Raw genomic sequence first — 20,478 nt, 5'->3', positions numbered from 1 at the left:
ATGCTGAAGGTATAACTGTATTTTTGTGTTTTTACTTATGATGAACATGGTTTACAAGAAAAGTGGTCAGCAGGAAAATTCGTCTTGCAATCTGTGCTAATTACAACACATGGAGATTTACTTCTACTGAAATGCAGGTGGGTTGAACTAACATCCTGTGCCATTCAGATCTCCAATGACGTTTAGGTTCACACAAACAAGAAGGGGAAACACACCGGTTGTCAGCCGCTATTTCGCACTCCTCTCTTGCCCCTCTGGTCTCCTCCTCTAGTCTCTGAATGGCCAGCTCGATCTCTTTGTCTCTCCCTCGACGCACTTCCTCTTTAAGCTCCCTTTCTCTGCTCAGCAGCCATGCTTCCTGTGAGAGGAAACGCAGTGTTTTGAGATCAACACAGGGACTTGTGTCTGATCTGTGACTGTGTTAATACAGATAGAGATATTTTACAATGTTAATAGAGATATTTGACAACACTTGTTTGACCCAGTGGTGTGTAAACACTAAACCTGAGAAATTACACCACAGCAAATTACTGTGTAATAATAATGGAGAGCATATGCATTTGGAAAGCATTTGCTATGATATTCTGAATAGTAAAGAGCAATAAAATTTAGCAATACACTACTGTTCAAAAGTTTGGAGTCTGTTTTTTTAATGTTTTGAAAGTCTCTTATGCTCACCAAGGTTGCATTTATTTGATCAAAACGACATTAAAAATGCTAATATTGGGAAATGTCATTACAATTTAAGATTGTCAGGCTGGTTTTAGCTAGCCAAGCTGGGAGACCTGCTAAGGTTAAAGACAACTAGACAACCAGCCTAGGCTGGTTTTAGCTGGTTTAAACATGTTAATCATGCTAGCAACAGGCTAGCAACATATTAGTAACTTGCTAATCATGCTAACATCATGCTAGTAACATGATAAGAACATGCTAATCTTGCTGACAACATGCTAGCAATATGCAAATCATGCTAGAAACATCCTTATCGACATGCTAATCATGCCAACAACATGCTAGTATTATGCTAATCATGTTAGAAACATCTTAGTAACTGGCTAATCATGCTAACAACATGCAAGTAATATGTTTATCATCTTAGAAACATGTTAGCAAAATGCTAATCATGTTAACAATATGACAACAACAAGCTAGTAACATGCTAATCATGTTAAAAACATGCTATCAACATGTTAATCATGCTAGAAACATGCTAGTAACTTGCTAATCATGCTAGAAGCATGCTATTAACCAGCTAATCATAACAACATGCTAGTAACATGTTTATCATGTTAGAAACATGTTAGAAACTTGCTATTAACATGCTGGCATGATGCTAATCAAGCTATAGACATGCTAGTAACATGCTAATAATGCTAGAAACATGGTAGCGACATGCTAATCATGCTGACAACATGCTAGCAATTATGCTAATCATGTTAAACACATGCTAGTAACTTGTTTATCATGCTAGAATCATGCTATTAACCAGCTAATCATGATAACAACATGCTAGTAACATGTTTATCATGCTAGAAACATGCTAGCAACATGCTAATCATGTTAACATGACAGCAACAAGCTAGTAACATATTAATCATGCTAGAAACATGCTAATCAAGCTATAGACATGCTAGCAATATCCAAATCATGCTAGAAACATGCTATCGACATGCTAATCATGCTGACAACATCCTAACAATTATGCTAGTATTATGCTAATCATGTTAAACACATGCTAGTAACTGGCTAATCATGCTAACAACATGCTAGTAACTGGCTAATCATGCTAACAACATACAAGCAACATGTTTATCATGTTAGAAACATGCTAACAACATGTCAATCATGTTAACAACATGATAACAACAAGCTAGTAACATGCTAATTATGTTAAAAACATGCTAGTAACATGTTAATCGTGCTAATAACATGCTAATCAGGCTATAAACATGTTAGTAACTTGTTAATAATCCTAACAACATGCTAGTAACTTGTTAATCATGCTAGAATCATGCTATTAACCAGCTAATCATGATAACAACATGCTAGTAACATGTTAATCATGCTAGAAACATGCTATTAACATGTTAATCATACTAGAAACATGCTAGCATCATGCTAATCAGGCTATAAACATGCTAGCAACTTGCTAATCATGCTAACAACATTGTAACCAGCCTATGAAAATGCAAGCAACAAGTTAATCATGGTAAAACAAGTCAACAACATGTTAAATAATGTAAGCATTGTACTAAATTATGATAGCAACATCAGCATTCATACTTTTACAACTGCTTCAAACGTTCAGGCCAGGCTTTCTCAAGCCAACTCAAAGTTTTTCTTAAAATTTACTTATCTAGTTTACAATGTAATTTATTCCTGTGATGCAAAGCTAAATTTTCAGCAGCCATTGATGAAGTGTCACATGATCCTTCAGAAATCATTCTAATATGCTGATCTCGTGCTTAAGAGACATTTTTATTATTATTATTATCAATGTTGAAAACAGCTGTGCGGTCTAATATTTTTGTGGAAACAGTGATCAATTTTTTCCTTTAATGGAAATTCAAAATTTCAAAAGAATAGCATTTATTTGAAAGAGAAATCTTTTGTAATACAATAAATCCCTTTATTTTCACCTTTTATCAGTTTATTGCATCCTCTCTGAATAAAAGTATTATTCTGTTAAAAAAAAACGTGTGAAGTGTAAATTGGGAAACTTTCACATCTGAGAGTCTCAGAAAGCAGAAGTGGACACTATGGTGTAATTTAACCAATTTAATTGTACCATAACCGTAATGTACTGCAAATTTTAGATGTACATTTAGCCCAAATTCCAAACGTGCACATACACAATTGCTTTTCAAATATGCATTCTCTCACTGTCAACATGCAAAATATGCATAGAACAAGATAAATATAAACTCATCATTTCTGCTTGAAAGACTTGTGAAGACACAAACCTCTTTTTTCATATAATTTTCTTCCCATGTCTGTTTCTCAATCTCAAGTCGTTCTTTCAGGGCCTTTATTTCAACCTAATTAGAGATAGACAAAAACACAATTAAAAACAACCAAAAGAACGAGATGCTATTCAATGTGACAATAAGGTGCTTTCATGTAACCTCTGCAAACATTGCACCATCAAACACACGTACACATCTAAACAGACAGGTAATTTGAGTTCTGCGCCTGAAAGCCTCAAGCAAAAAAAAAAAAACAAATAAAAAAAATATTGGCTGGGTTTAGAAAAGCAATGACGCATAGGAGGAAGGAGATGCTGCATAGTATAACAGACATTCAGAAGACATTTCCCGAAATTTTAAAACCAGTTGGTGTCACTAATACATAATAATAATAATAATAATAATAATAAAAAGTTGCAACAATTATACTGCCGGTTTTCTGTTTCTTGTTGGTGGTTTGCTTGCTTATTCAGACTGGCTGCATCACATTTAATTGGGCATTACTCATAAAAAGTATTAGTAATACAACAAAAGCATGTTATCTGATGTGTTACAATTTCTGAAAGTCTTGCACAAAGTCTCAAAGGCGTAGTTAACCACCTCATGTCTTACCAAATTTGTGTGACTTAATTTCTTCATATCTGATTGGGTGTATCATTATGACTAGATGTGCAAGTGTTTTACCTGGTGTCGTCTCTCCTGCTCTTCTCTGTTCTTCTCCAGCTCTTCTCTCAGCGCTCTTGCTGCCAAAGAGCTGTTCTCTTCCAACTGCTTTCTCAAGTCCTCCAGCTCAGCATGCTGCCTATATAACACACAAACATATTCGTACTTAGTTATAACTTCCATCTTGTCCCTCTCTTTTGGACAGTCCCTGCTAAAAAAACATTTGCTTAACCAGTATTTTTTAGTCTTGCTGTGTACTAAAAACATCTACATTCTTAAAACAAGATAAAGTCACTGACTGTGATGTCAAAAGTTTTTGAATAGTAAGATTTTTAATGTTTTTTAAGAATTCTCCTCTGCTCACCAAGCCCACATTTATTTGATCCAAAATACAGCAAAAGCAGTAATATTCTAAGATACTTTTACTTTTTTAAATAATTGCCTTCTATATGAATATATTTTAAAATGTAATTTATTCCTGTGATCAAAGCTACATTTTCAGCATCAATAATCCAGTCTTCAGTGTCACATGATCCTTCAGAAATGTTTTCAAATATACTGATTTGCTGTTCAAGAAACATTAATTATTATTATTTTTATCACCACCAATATTTAAAACAGTTGAGTCATTTTTTTCAGGATTCTTTGATAAATATAAAGATCCAAAGATCAGCATTTATCTAAAATAAAATGATTTTGTAACATTATACACTATGCTGTTCAAAAGCTTGGAGAAAGTAGAATTTATAATGTTACAAAAGATTTCTATTTCAGATCAAAATCAAAATAATAGAATGACTTCTGAAGGATCATGTGACTGGAGTAATGATGCTAAAAATTCAGCTTTGAAATCACACAAATAAATTACATTTTAAAATATATTTAAATAGATACCAGTTATTTTTAAAAGTATAAATATTTCAGACTTTCACAGCTTTTGCTGTACTTTGAATCAAATAAATGCAGTCTTGGTGAGCAGAAGAGACTTCTTTAAACACATTAAAAATCGTACTGTTCAAAAACTTTTGACTAGTAGTGTAGTAGTGACTAGTAGTAGTTTTTATTGAAACACATGGAAACACATGGAAGTTTCTTTAATTATTTAGTAATTATTTGTTAAGACAATTCCTGGCTAGAAACATTTGGCACCCAGTGGATCAGTAATTTAACCTTAAACAACCTTTAAACCTGACCTGGCTGCCAGCTGTGTGATTCGCTCTTTCTCCTCAGACACTTCCTTATAAAGACGTCTCCTCTGCTGCTGCAGCGCGTTCTCCTCTTCCTGCAGCTGTTTCTCAAACCTGAGACACAAACGCACATTTATCTTCTCAGTTGTACACAGACTTTCAATGAATACGTGTTTGTAAAATTCAATGCATGGGAAATTGAGACTTCATTCTTGTTTTATATACAAGGATTAGAAGGATGAATTTAGTTGTGCCACTTATGTACTTAGTGCAAAACCCTTATTCACATAATAACCACAATAAACACTGAGCAATCAACACTTGCAGAAGCTTAGGTTTGTTTAAAGGGTGCGTTTGTGTACATTTTCACCTGACCTTGGCAACAGCAACTAAAGACAGGCAAAGATTTTAGGAATGTTTGCCTTGTGTTCATGGCCTGAAATTATCATTCAGCCATTATCTTACCTTGTCGTTGTGAATAGGACACAACTGGGAGTGTGTTTGTCTCATTATCTGATTTGCATAAAATAAGGAAATAAACAGTGCAACAAGGCATGTGAAAATTCCACTGTGTATGCTACATTGTTTTTATGCACACACAAAAAAGACATACTTTTCATTGTCATACACAGACAACCTAATAAACACACATAGTCATGCTGATTTTATTATCCCTTGTGAATAATCCACAATTCTTATAGAAGTCAGTTAAACAGTGAGTCTACTTTTTAGGATCGAATGAAGAAATTTATGGAATGTGGGAGGACATGCCGTACCATAAACCTCCTCAAAGCCAAACACATTCAGGCTTACGTTATTATATTGAGTGCATATGTGCAAGTTCAACACTATGCACACAAAAATCCAAGTAACTGTTCACTAAAAATGAAAACGTCATTATTTACTTCTGTTTCAAAACCTTTGTGCTGTTTTTTTTTTGTGGAATATTGTCAAAGCTAGTTTGTGACACGTGTTCACATCCAGATGGTGCTCATTTTGAAATCTGGACATAAATTCAGGTTGGATACAAAGTATAGGAAATTCTCAGTAAATGACTGCTTAACTGGCCGTTCAAAGGTTTGGGGTCAAAAATATTATTTTTTTTTTTTTGAGAGAGACCTTTTAAACAGGAAGGATGCAGTCTAGACACTTGAAATGATAATCTTTCGTAACATTATGTTCTTTCAAAACTTCTTTTTTGATCAAAGATTAGAAATGATTTCTGAAAGATCATGTTGAAACAGAAGACTGGAGTTATGGCTGCTGAAAATACATTTTTGCCTTCACAGAAATAAAAGGCATTTTAAAATAAAATAGAAAATTTATTTTTAAATAATAATAATTTATTTTACAATATTACGGTTTTTACTGTATGTTAAATCAAATAAATAATAATAAAAAACATTAAAAACCTTTGAACGGTAGTATAAATTTCATTCTGAAAAGCAATCATGTGGTTTCAGAGTCATAAACCATGTTTTCAGTGCTTTTATTTTGTATTTTCCTTTTTTGTATGCGTTTCATAGTGTGTTTTTATTCAGTTTTGTCAGGAGATATCTGCATGAAGAGTTTCTGACAGAGGCTTGTGTGTGAAATAAAACCATTTATAGAAAATCAGGGTTCAGTTATAAACCGGGTTAAAAATGTTGGGTTATTTAAAAAAAAAAAAAAAAGGAAAAATGAAAAGGATGAGGCCTTTAATAAAAATAAATAATAAAAAAGTAATATAAAATAATATATAATAATATATATATATATATATATATATATATATATATATATATATATATATATATATATATATATATATATATATATATATATATATATTTTTTAGGGATGTTAAATGATTAATCGTGATTAATCCCACACATATTAGTTTTCCTAATATATGTGTGTGTGCTGTGTATAATTATTATGTATATATAACTACACACAAATTAATGTATATATTTAAGAGAAATATATTATTTATGTACAAAATATTTTTATTTATATATAACAAATTATATTAAAATTATAATAAATATATATGTAAATATATTGTAAATATTTCTTAAATATATACATAAATGTGTTTGTATTTATATATACATAATAATTATACACATATATTAGGCAAACTCAAACTTTTATTTTGTATGCGATTAATCACCTTAATATTTTTTAATTATGTTAAATAATAAATAATAATAATAATAATAAAAGACTCTTTAAAAACAGCAGACTGTGTTAACTAAGTAAATATGTCTTTGTGTGTGTTTTCAAAAGCAGTATTTAGCTTTGAGGTCATGTCTAGTCAGCTTCCTCTGCTGCTCTTTTCCAGTCTGCTTTTCTTTTTTGTGTGAATATGTTTGTGTTTTCTAACATCTGTGAACACATCACCTTGGCTGCCCGTCACTGTCACCAGTTTGATCTCTGACGAACAGATGTGTATTCTGTGAGCAGATGATTCTGTGCACTGGACACATGTGAGTTCGTAAGGGTGTGTGTACCTCTGCTTGGCCAGTTCTCTCTCTCTCTGGCACTGTTCATCTCTTTCTCTTTCCAACTGCTGTCGCAATTCCTCGGTCTGCCTGACGTAACGCTGAGCAGCCCTCTCGTCTGCCTGAAGCAGCTCTGCCTCGTGAAGAACTCTGAGTTTCTTCAGCTCCTGTTTGTGTTTGGAGATGAGCTTCTGAATCTCTGGCTCCAGACCTGAGGGCATACAGGAAGAGACAGTTATGCAAACATGCAACATTAATCAAAATTAAAATAAATGTTTGCAATCAAAATCAACATGGAAACTGCAATGTAATTCGAAGAAGGAATATTTCATTTCAATATTTCATTTGTAATTAAAAATGGTATTAAACTGGCAAAAAATTTTAAATAGAAGTTGCACTGGTGGTGTTAGATGTGGTGATCAGTGTTGTGTACTAAGAATATATATATATATATATATATATATATATGTGTGTGTGTGTGTGTGTGTGTGTGTGTGTGTGTGTGTGTGTATATATGTATTTTCTTAATGATCACTAATATAATTCATGGAAAGATGGCAAAATTGAAATGTATTAAACATATACTTAATAAAAACAACAAAATATATGCCAATTTTTATCAATTCTTCAGCAAATATAATATATAATTATATATATAATTATATGATATATATAATTATATATATATTATATTAAATATAATATTCTAGTACTTAGTATGTTCTCCAGAACTTCAAGTACACTGCTCTGACCCTTCTTGGCACTGAGTGTACAAGTTTGTGACAACTTTTCATATTTGTCCTGTTTAACTCCTGGAGGACGACCTTGACTTCCCAGAAGTCCATATTTTGTAAATATGGGCCTTGGAAGAGTTTAAATGTGTTTATTGTGCTTTGGGTACATTAGTAAATTCTAGTGGTAACAACAACCATGCATGTCACTTTTACAGGCTGTATCATACTCCATAAGATGAAGTGTCAATCTTTTCATAGCTTTTTACGCTTGCATAGTATCTCTCCGGCTCTTTTTCTAGCAAAAATTCACTCTTCACTAAATGAAAACCTAAAGTGAAGACCTGATTATTCTAGGAGCCTTGTAACAAGTCCATTGTTTTTGAATGTTGATGCTACTTCTGCTATATTTTCACACTTAAAACAATAACTTTGGTATCTTGTACCATTGTCCTCTGTTATGCCAAGAAATAAGTCACCTGGCAGTTCTCTCCCAAGTGGTTTCATTGTTGACAGCATTAAGTCTGAGTATGACTCAGTAGGCTATAAAAGCTGTCAGGAAATTACTTGTCTTTAAAAGTTTCAATATACTTACCTATTGATCAAAAATTGTTTTAAACCTACACTAAAATTTTTTTTGTTTTGTTTTATTTAGTAACTTTCAGGAAGGTGTACTCATTTTTGCAACATAACATTTTATCACTTTGATAAATAAAAAAATCTTATTTCGCTGAATAATTTAGACATTCTACTTTGGTAACTGATCAAGCAGGCTTGTTGGGACATCATATCTCCAAAGAACCCTAACATGTCTTATAAGTAAAGAGTAATTGCTGAATTTGTTTTTAAAGGGGGTGTACTCATTTATGCTGTGCACTGTTTATACCAGTATACTGATTTCGGTTTGAATATGTTGTAACGTGTTTGATATGTGGTTTGACCAGGTTGGAAATGCCTGAACAAACATTTGTTACTACAGTTAGTCACTAAAAGCCAGTTTAACAGAGGCACATACATTTTTTTTTGAGGTGTGGCATCTACAAGCCAATTTTTTCTTTATGCCACCAATGTAAATCATAAATGTGTGACACATTTTGACAGTTGGGTTTAGAGAAACATGCAAACTGGACTGTAATTGATATTGTTGAAGGGTGCGGTGATCTGATTCCAATCAGATAAATGTGGCACTGGTGTGAACAGGCACTTGTTGTTGAATTCTCCTGACCTTTTACAGTGATCTCCTTGATCTTTTTGGTCTTCTCATCAATCCATTTCTCCCTGCGGATCTTTTCTGTGGCACTCATTAACTCCTTCAGCTTCTTAATCTCCTATGTGGAGAAAGAGAGATGGAAAAAGGGTTAAACAGAAAGAGAAGACAGGCCAGTCTCATTTTTTGGTTTTACAGGAACACAGAAGAAGAAAATGTGCAGAATGCACTGTTCATGTTCACTGTCTAATTACAATGAATAGGGACTGAAGTGTTCTAGTGTTAAAAAGATGCAAAAACACCAAAAATCAAGTCCAAAGTCACAGGATAGCTCAAACATTTGAACTTTATTGACAAAAGTAGTGATGATATCTGATTTGTTAGTGAATCGTTCAGATGGGCTTTGTGAATTGAATCAATTAATTTAATCTAAAGATTCAACACAAAGAATGATACATTGCACCTCTTCGCTACTTGGACGTGCCAAGGTGACCATAGCCAGTATGTCAAGATTTTTAGTGAATTACAACTTTTTTAGTATATTTCACAACGCTGTTTTTTTAAGGTTTTTGCTGATATGACAGTTTACTAAACAGCTAAAAAACCAACGATTTTAGAGCGCTCATGCTATAATCCTTTGATTAGATTGACAGGACGGCTGATTTGATGATTGCCTAGCAACATAAAAAACCGCAATGCACTGCTCTTTTTTTAAAAGTCACCAGAAATAGGCTTTATGTCCGCGTTAAAGAAAAAGGTAGGTAATGGGAATGCCAAAATACACTGATGGAATGTGGGCTGTAGAATGCGGAAAAACAGCAAGGTCTCAATACTAGCAGTTTGACCGGCTTGGAAATATATTGAGACCTTGCTGTTTTTCCGCATTCCACAGCCCTGTTTGTGCAAATGAAGTGTGACTCAGTTACATTTTAAATGCTGAACATTCCATCAGTGTATTTTGGCATTCCCATTACCTACCTTTTTCTTTAACGCAGACATAAAGCCTATTTCTGGTGACTTTTAAAAAAAGAGCAGTGCATTGCGGTTTTTTATGTTGCTAGGCAATCATCAAATCAGCCGTCCTGTCAATCTAATCAAAGGATTATAGCACGAGCGCTCTAAAATCGTTGGTTTTTTAGCTGTTTAGTAAACTGTCATATCAGCAAAAACCTTAAAAAAACAGCGTTGTGAAATATACTAAAAAAGTTGTAATACACTAAAAATCTTGACATACTGGCTATGGTCACCTTGGCACGTCCAAGTAGCGAAGAGCTACCAAACTCTTGTTATTCCAGCAAGTCACCAAAAGCCAGCTGGTGAGTTCCATGAGGCTAAAAAAAAAAAAAAAAAAAAAAAAAAAAAACCATGCAAGGTTAATGGCTCCAAGCAAAATGAAAAATCTGCAAGTCTGTGTTAGATAAGAGAGGAATAAAAGAATGGAAATGACAGAACATTGGAGTTATGAGGGGTTAGATAGAAAAACAAGAGTTACCTCACACATGGGACCCAGAATTTGCCACACCTACAGACAGACAGGAGGAAAGATTAAGAAAGAAACACGCAACAAACGCAGAAAGAGAAAAACAGTTAGCGCTGGCAAAGCAACACGGCAAGCGAACATGCACTTGATGGTGTGCACAAGTTAATAGGCACATACTCAAGACTGTGTGCAGAGATATAGCAGCAGAGAGAGAACCACAAACCAGTGGAAAAAAAATAGCTGCAGAAACAGCACACGACACTGATGTTGCATAGTCTATAACAGGGGTGCCCTAATAAAACACACCTGTCTGTAATTATAAAGTGCTCCTTGAGATCCTAATTAGGCTGGTTCAGGTGTGTTTGGTCAGGGTTGGAGCTGAACTCTGCAGGAAAGTCAATTTCCAGGACCAGGGTTGAGCACCCCTGGTCTATAACAAACTTAAACAGACATTTAAAGCTCAATCGCCCCCTTGTGGCCAAAGTTGATGACCTCAAAACATGAATCTAAACTGAACGCACCATCTCATGTTGCTCCTGCATCTGAGCGATCTTCTTAGTGTATTTCTGATCCACCTGTTTGAGTTCCCCCACTACTTCCTCACAGCGCTCACTCAGGGCCTTTTTATCGTCAATCAGCTGAGAAAGAAAGAGATTAATTTATTTAAAATGTGAAATATTATTACAATTTAAAATAACTTGTTTCTATTTGAATATATTTTAAAATATCATTTATTCCTGTGATGGAAAAGCTGAATTTTCAGCATCATTACTGATATTGTTGTCTTCAGTGTCACATGATCTTTCAGAAACCATTCTAAAATACTTATTTGAAGATCAATATACTAAATATCTTTAACAATTTATTAATATACAAACATAGCAACAAAACTAATATAAAATTACTATTAAAATGATTACAAAAATTATTTACAAATTGTAATAATTTTACAAATAATTTTTATATACCATTAAAATGTTTAAAATATTACATTTGTTTATATAAAAATGTGTAAGTGAACTTTATTTTAAGATTTTTTTTTTGCATTATGACATTATTTATCATGACAATTAAGCACCTTTTGCCTTCAGTTTTCATTTCATTGTGTCCAAATGATGCATTTTTTTTTTTTTTTTTTTTTGTAATTCCCATTATTCTCAATGATGATTTTAATGTTTTACTGTAATGTACTGTAATTCTTGGAAAGTCTTAGGGCTGGGCGATTTTCCCAATTGTATTATTTCGAATTTAATGTTTTGCCACTATTTTATATTTTAAAAATCAAGGAATCATGATTTTGAATAGAAATATTACCATACAATAGAATTAGACACTTTGACAATATGCCAATAATATGTCAATATGCCAATAATGTTATACCTTCAATCATTTCGAATTTGACTTTTGAGATTTTTTTAAAGCATTTTCCTTGTATTATTTCTTAACATGTGTACATAATATGCATAAGACAGGTATGAACAAGATGTAATTGTAGTTCATGCATCTTTTCTGCAAAGATATTGAACAAGTGATTTGTTTAAAATTTACATCATGTTGACAACTTCACGTGTGGTGCACTTGGATTAAAATTCTCTAACTAGAGGGTTACTTGAATCATGTTGCAGTTACATTTTCAAGTTAACTAATTAAAAATCGTAAAATAAATAAATCGAGAATTGGTCAAACATTCTGAAAAAAGCAAACTGGTCTAAATAGATTTAGGTCTAGACCTAACTGATCTAAATAAGTTGTTGTGTGCTGAGGTCTGGTGTATTGCAGTTAGACCATGCTTAGATTAATACCTGGTCTATAAACGTCAAGTGTCTCTGTATCGTAGCTTCATACTGCTGCTTCTGTAACTGGAATGTATGATTGAGCTCTTTCTCTGTCTCCTTCACATGCCGGATCGTCAGCTCCCTCTGCTGGGTCTACAGACACACATTCACCTTTATATTAGACTCAGACAGCACAATTCATGGATCATCTGTTGCATATTGCACATAAACGGAAGATCACTGGAGGTTGTACAGTATATTGAACCATTCTGATGATAATATGTGTGTGTGTTTTACCAGTGCTGTCTGTAGCATATTGACTGTGCGTTTTTTCTCATCCAGCTCTAGTTTGAGTCTCATCATAGAGCCTGTGACCTCTGCAGCTGTGGCTGAGGCTTGTTCCACAACTGCTAGATCTTCCTCAGATAACACCACCTACACTCACATACACATGAATATAAAATTCAGTGCTGATACAGCATAAATCTTGACTTCATATGCTCAGTTCAGATGCGCTTACCTCTCTATGTGATCCAGAGGTGACTGAGCGTGGTCTTTCCTGCTCTGACTTCTCCATCTCATCCAAGAAGCTCATAATGCTCTGCAGTTTGGCTTCTGAAAGCAAAGCGCCCCCATCTGGCAGGGCTGGAGCCTGACTCAGCTGCCTGTGCCGTTCCACATTATCCGTTGTCAGGGAATTGGAGTCTCCATCCTGAAAATAAAAAAATGCATGTGGAGGCAAAAATGCATATTTTAAATTTTGACAATAGTTTGTTTTTACTGTATTTTTGATCATGTAAATGCAGCTTTGGTAAGCATATGAAACAGTAGTGTATTTATAGAAGTATAGACTATGATTAGAAAGTATCAACTCACCTCGTCGATCCACGAATACTTGTCCTTCCTGTAGCTCTTGGGCTCTGGCAGTCTCTCTGGCTCCTCTTCTAAGAGCTTCAGTGTGTCCAGCAAGTCATTCAGAGTGGTTTTTGACTGAGCCCTGCTCGATGACGCCCCCTGCCGCTGGTCCTCCATGCTCACAGACCTCTGGAGGATCTCCTGAGGAAATGAGTGATGTGATAAGCAAAAGTGTTTTTTTTTTCTTTTCACAGCTGGTGGAATCAGGACCAGTTTGTTGTGAGAGGATACCTGAGAACACTGAGATCCTCTGCATACAGACCCAGCGGGTGATGCAGCCCTCAGATTCGTCACATCATCCAGATCAGGCACCACGTTCACATTAGAATCTGAAGAATAAATACCAAACCTTGTGACTAGGGCTGTCACGATTTGATTAACTTCAAGTACTTAATAAAAAAATCGTGTCAATTTGCCGTCAAAATACGCAAAGCAGATTCCACAGACGAGAATCAACTTGCATTTGATATTTTATTTAAAACAATTATTATTGCCTTATTGCTATTATATATGCATTTTAGATCATTTTGATGTCTGTTGTCTGCTTAGGTCTATTTCCATTACAAAAACATTATCCGATTACTCAATTAATCGACAGAATAATCGAGTAATCAGTCAAAATAATCGTTAATGACAGCCCTACTTGCGACTACTCAAGATGATTTTCTATGACTGAAGAGTCAGAAATTTTCAGAACACTCACCTACAAAGTATTAAGAAAAAAACAGAAGTAGGTACAGGACATTGAGTTTGAACAGAGAGAATAGTGCACACCTGTGTTCTTAGCCTTGACATCAGTGGGAGAAGTGGGTGAACTCTTGGTGAGCTTTTTACGCCCCACTTTAGCAGCATGTCTTAGTGCCTCTACCTCCACCTCCGCAATCTGCTGTACCTCAGCAGCACGCTGGGCTCTTTTCTGCTGAAGCTCCTGTTTGGGATGAACAAATGATGCACCAATAAGTCAGAAAACAATGTCTTAGCCAACACAAACTTTAAAAGCAGTGCGATGGTGTGAAATGGTTGCAGTCGATGAGCTACTGGCACTACCCGTTGCTATTTTTACCACACAACTCGGAAAATAAAATACTGATATGATGACCACAGCTACTGAAAGAGCTTACAGGCGGCAATGGATATAAGCATAGGCTTGAACCAAATGCTGTACCATCACAAGGAGTTTAAACGCACTCGGATATTGAGTGAAATCTGCGCCGAGAAACTCCTTCAGTGGTTGCAGCATAACGACAAGCGTCTGCATTTTTATGTCCTGCCAGGATGGCATCTAGTGTTTCTTGTCTCTTTCCATTTATAAGCTCTTTCAGTAGTCGTGGTCTACTATCAGGGCTAAAGTGGAGAGAACAAAGTGTATCACTGTATGAGTAAAAATGATCGATGTTTCTTTTATGCCAAAAATCATCAGGATATTAAGTAAAGATCAAATTCCATGAAGATCTTTTGTCAATTTCCTACTGTAAATATATCAAAACTTAATATTTGGTTAGTAATATGCATTGTTAAGAACTTAATTTGGAGAACTTTAAAGGCGATTTTCTCAATATTTTAATTTATGCACCCCCAGATTCCAGATGTTTAATATTGTCCTATCCTAACAAACCATATGTCAGTGGAAAGCTTATTTATTCAGCTTTCAGATGATGCATAAGTCTCAATTTCACAAAATTGACCCTTGGTTTTATGGTCCTGGGTTACATATATTACTGACCCCAAACGTTATAACTGTAGTGTATATTAGTTCTGTATACAATTTCTGAAAACTGCTGTACCTGTATGGCGGTAAGTCGAGCCAGACGAGCTTTCTCCTCCCTGATGCGTTTTCGATCATCATCTTTCTTCTTCAGTGATTCAGCAGTTTTCTCCTCCTCTGCTCTCTGCTCTCTCTCCTATGAAAAATACACCAAATCATCCATAAGAACTGGAGCGAAACCTTTGAAATAAGCTAGAAACCATAAAGCTTAACCACTCGTTTGAACAATATCGAATATAGCTTCTGCTGGTAGATAATGTAACTACATTAACTGGAAGCAAAAATTATCTTTCTACATTGAAGGGCATTTTGAAGGTTTTATAGACCTCCTTGGTTGAAAAACATTACCTTTTTTTTGGATGTGAGAAGGTGTTTGATTGTATTCTCATTGGCTCTCTTTCTATTGACATGGCGACGATACCAACGCTGGATGGTAATAGCAGCATGGTTCACCTGCTGAATATACCTGTAAAGGCCATTTATAAACAGTTTGAAATGTCTCAAAGTTCAATCAAATATTTGAATGGAGATGATCACAACTAGGGCTGAGAAACACTGCTGACCTTTCGGCCTCCTCCTCGGTCACCTCTCGCCTGCGAGGCTGACCTGGGCTTCGGGGGCTACGAGGGGGCGTTGTTGTTGGAGCTTGATGACGCAGAGGAGAAGTTCTTCTGAGACTTTGTAAGAGAACAGCTCACATCCAGAGTCACATCATCATTTACGGTGGCTTTGATTATGTTACTGTTATAACAGAGAGAGGGCAAATACTGTAAGTGTGTAGGCCTGGAAACAGCATACTCAAGCAAAAGAGAGACTTATTTAGAGGACTTATGTCTAAAATTAGCTTACACAGATGTGCAATCATTCAACATCATAATGAACCTACTTGAAGGAGGGTTTCTGATTGGAGCTCTTGGGAGTGAGGGGTTTCTCTGAGTGGTTATTATGGAGGATGGGAGTCACAGAGTTGCCCACAGCTGCTTTATTGCTCCTGAAAGTCAATGCAAAGAAAATTTAAGGACTTTATGGCAACCCGTCAAAATAAAAGTTTGGTTTAACTTGAAACTGTAACAGAAATACATTACTTAGTTCAATGACAGTACGGCTACTACTACACTCTAAAAAATGCTGGATAGAATACAACCCAGTGCTGGGTAAAATATGGACTAACCCAATTGCTGGGTTAAATGTTTAATCCTACCCTCTGGGTAGTTTTATTTAACTCAACTATTGTTTAAAAATTACTATATGGCTGGATTAAAATGAACCCAAAAGGCTGTAAATTAAAAATTAGACACATATTTAGTAATATTTAAAAGGTGAACATTTATTAATAAGCAATTAATTAGTTTTAATTATTTATTTATTATTTATTCAACTTAATAATAAATGTTCATTTATTGAACATAATAATAAATGTTATTTCCAACCTATTTTGGGTTTATTTTACACAAGAAATACGTTAATTTTTAAGCAATATTTGAGTTAAATAAAACTACCAAGAAGGTTGGGTTAAACATTTAACCCAACCGCTGCGTCAAAATAACCCAATCGCTGGGTTTGTCCATATTTCACTCTGTGCTGGGTTGTTTTTAACCCAGCATTTTAGAGTGTACTAATAACATTATTAATAAAACATTATTTTTTTAAAAAGAATATTTACCAGAGAAATGTAAATGCACAACACAGTATTTCTGGAAAAAAAAATCAAATCAAATCAAATAAAAAAATAATATTTTAAAAAATAATAATTAATTTTTCATAAATCAATTAATTTGAGCTGCTTTTAATTATTACAAATTAATGAAACTATTCAAATGGAATCCAGAAAATTCATGGAAAACAGGATTTGTTGAAAATAAAACTGAATCTGAGAAAAAAAATAAAACATTTCATAGGTCCTTAAAAATTTAATTTTTGTAAAACTTTTAATAAAATGCTGTTACATTGTGTACTTTCATGATTTCAATTAATTACACATTATTATATATTTATTTATTTTTGTTTAACCATTAAAACAGAGTCTATAATAAATAATAAATTAAATAAAAAATAAAAAAAAAAAAACAGGAAAATTTAAGTTTTTGAAAAATTTGAGAAAAATAAATCTAAATGGATTTCATAGGACCCCATTTACTGTCAAATTTTGATCAACTTAATGTTTTTAAAACGTTTTTAAAAACACACTGACCACAAGCTTTTGAACAGAAGAATTTAAGCATGAACTTTTAAGTTAAAAAGGTTCTTAAAGTCATGACACACATAAATTTAGTCAAGCATCTCTAAAATGTTTGACCAGTGCTGTATATTTAAAAGCCATAAAACTGAAAAGAATCTAGTGCTCTTCTCCCTACGGCATACTAACGCTTTGATTGACAAGCACAAAAAAGGCGTAAAAGTGAATCTGTTGTCCGTGACACTGTAGTCATGGCAACAAGAGAGTTTGAAAGCTACCCATTAGGACACAATAGTGCCTAAGCCGTAGGAGAAAATGGCTTCCCACCTGTTGTTGGCAGTGAAGTTGGCAGCCAGAGAGACGCCAGCTTCCCTCTTCTTTAGGCCTGTAGGAGAATCCATACTGCAGGTACTGTGAGAGCTGCTGGGCACAGGAAATGCTCTCGGCTGGTCATCCTGAAAGCAAGACATCAGTTTAAACCAATGCTACAGCAAGATCTACAGCATGATATCTTGCCACTATTTAGGGCCTCCTGAGCTCATAAGTTTAAGTTATTTTTACAGCATAACAATCAAGTGGGCAAATTACCCTTACAGAAAGTCCTACATATAATTTTCAAGTATAATAAGATCTGACAACCATAACGATTGAAGTTGAGTTGGACATTACCAAGATGTTCCAAGTAGTACGGTCTTTGGATGTCTTGGAGAGGCTGGCCAGTTTTCTACGTCCATCAGAGCTGCTGTTGAACAGAGCCAGAAAGTCTTCTGTCTGGCCTTCACTGCAATCAGATACAGAGAGAGAACAGCAGGAAGGAAGGAAAGACAGAAAAGTCAGACAATTACACACCATTCCAGCTACCATTCAAAAGCTCTGGGTTTTTATATCTTATGCTCACCAAGTCTCCATTTATTTGAACAAAATTACAGTAAAAATAGTAATATTGTGAAATATTATTACAATTTTAAATATCTGGGTTTTTTTTATCATATATTTTAAAATGTAATTTATTGTTATTATTAATCATGTGATGGCAAAGGTAAATTTTCAGCATAATTACTTCAGTCTTCAGTGTCACACGATCCTTCAGAAATCATTCTGACATTTTGTTTTGGTCCAAAAGTAGTATTTTTTCTTACTATCAACGTTGAAAACAGCTTTTTAATGATAAAAATATATTAATATACTCTCTCTCTCTCTCTCTCTCTCTCTCTCTCTCTCTCTCTCTCTCTCTCTCTCTATATATATATATATATATATATATATATATATATATATATATATATATATATATATATATATATGTAAATATATATGTATATATATATAAGAACAGCATTTATTTAAATTTCTTAGTAAAAAATGTCAGTTTTGATCAATTTAATGCATTCTTGCTGAATAAAATTATTAATATTAATTTCTTTTCAATTTTTTTTGTTACAAAAGGACAATTTTTAAGACCAAGATCATTTTATTTTTTTTAAAGATTTTCCTTTCGAATTCTCATTACTGTATTGCAAAAAAACTCACTGTAATAAAAATATATTTATTGTACATATTTTAATTTATTCTGTTTTAAATATATATATATAAAAAAACATAATATAAACACAAAAACATGTTAAGTATTAATTTCTTTTAAAAAGAGAAAAATCTTACTCATCTCTAACTTTTGAACAGTACTTGTACAGAAAAAGTAAGTATTTATTGTACTTCTTTTAATTTTTTTCTGATTAATATATATATATATATATATATATATAAAAAAAAACATTTGTATTATAAAACATTTTAAGTATTAATTTCTTTAAAAAAAAAAAAAAAAAAAAAAAAAAAAAAGAAAGACCTTACCGATCTCAAACTTTTGAACAATAGTTTACAAAAAATATATATATTACTTTATTTAAGGTTATTTTATTTTTGCAATGGGACAATATTTTCATTACAATTAAACAGATTTTCCTCCCAAATTCTCATTACTGTATTGCAATAAAACTCACTGTAATAAAAATATATTTATTGTACATATTTTAATTTATTCTGTTTTAAATATATATATAAAAAAAACATAATATAAACACAAAAACATGTTAAGTATTAATTTCTTTTAAAAAGAGAAAAATCTTACTCATCTCTAACTTTTGAACAGTACTTTACAGAAAAAGTAAGTATTTATTGTACTTCTTTTAATTTTTTTCTGATTAAAATATATATATATATACAAAAACATTTGTATTATAAAACATTTTAAGTATTAATTTCTTTAAAAAAAAAAAGAAAGATCTTACTGATCTCAAACTTTTGAACAATAGTTTACAAAAAATATATATATTTACTTTATTTAAGGTTATTTTATTTTTGCAATGGGACAATATTTTCATTACAATTAAACAGATTTTCCTCTCAAATTCTCATTACTGTATCGCAAAAAAAAAAAAAAATAAGTTTTATACATATATATATATATATATATATATATACACACACATATAAGCACAACTAGTACAGGACTAGTGATGTGCTGTAAACAAATACTTGTGAGCATTTTAGAAATACCTAGTCTGTGTTTCCCTTCTTTATAACAAAAATACAAGCAAATCTAGTGCTAGACCTGAGACCTATCTCCAGCAAAAACAACCAGACTATTTAGGCTAAACGTATCAGATGAGCATATCCAAAAAAATAACAAAAGTTTCCTTTCAGAGGTGACAACAGCTGCACTGGGCTCACGGCAGAGGAATGCTTCAGCAGAGGCTGATTTTAAAGGGGCAGATGTCCATAAGCATATGGCAATCGTATCCCTCCGCATTTAAATTGCATAAAATGTTTAACACAATGCTCACCCCTAAGTCTGACCCACTGGCATCTGTGCTAGCAACTTCAGGATGTATATGTGAGTGCTTTGGGGGTTTAAGGGGCGCCTAGCGTCAGCTGGTCCAATGAAAAGCAATTCAAGGAACTACATTCCTCCACGTTTCCTCTTTTTAAGCGATTCAGAAGGGAAGAGAGGTCACGGAATGACAGTTATTAAGCACCAGAGGGAAAGGGGGAGGGGTATTTGGTCGTTCCTTCATTTAAACCCCCTTGTGGCATCCCAGGATGCAGTGGGACGGGAGGGCAGGGCTGG

At 33.6% G+C, this 20,478-nt stretch overlaps 1 protein-coding gene across 1 annotated transcript in view; it reads right to left on the bottom strand.

The window, feature by feature from the left end:
• The window catches only part of cep131 (centrosomal protein 131), a 32,291-nt gene that overhangs the window by 8,590 nt on the left and 3,223 nt on the right, over positions 1-20,478 (bottom strand). The window contains 21 exon segments of the mRNA XM_051124151.1: positions 216-358; positions 2,964-3,038; positions 3,651-3,768; positions 4,823-4,930; positions 7,312-7,513; positions 9,259-9,361; positions 10,733-10,762; positions 11,242-11,358; positions 12,523-12,648; positions 12,793-12,930; positions 13,016-13,207; positions 13,372-13,551; positions 13,642-13,739; positions 14,185-14,338; positions 15,195-15,311; positions 15,524-15,641; positions 15,739-15,803; positions 15,805-15,916; positions 16,062-16,166; positions 17,679-17,806; positions 18,021-18,132. Of these exon segments, the coding sequence (XP_050980108.1) occupies positions 216-358; positions 2,964-3,038; positions 3,651-3,768; positions 4,823-4,930; positions 7,312-7,513; positions 9,259-9,361; positions 10,733-10,762; positions 11,242-11,358; positions 12,523-12,648; positions 12,793-12,930; positions 13,016-13,207; positions 13,372-13,551; positions 13,642-13,739; positions 14,185-14,338; positions 15,195-15,311; positions 15,524-15,641; positions 15,739-15,803; positions 15,805-15,916; positions 16,062-16,166; positions 17,679-17,806; positions 18,021-18,132 (2,541 nt within the window).

Source organism: Labeo rohita, chromosome 12 (genome assembly GCF_022985175.1).
Source record: "Labeo rohita strain BAU-BD-2019 chromosome 12, IGBB_LRoh.1.0, whole genome shotgun sequence".
Classification (NCBI taxonomy): Eukaryota; Metazoa; Chordata; class Actinopteri; order Cypriniformes; family Cyprinidae; genus Labeo; species Labeo rohita.
Note: the sequence above shows the minus strand (reverse complement) of the source record. Positions and strands in the feature narration are given on the sequence as shown.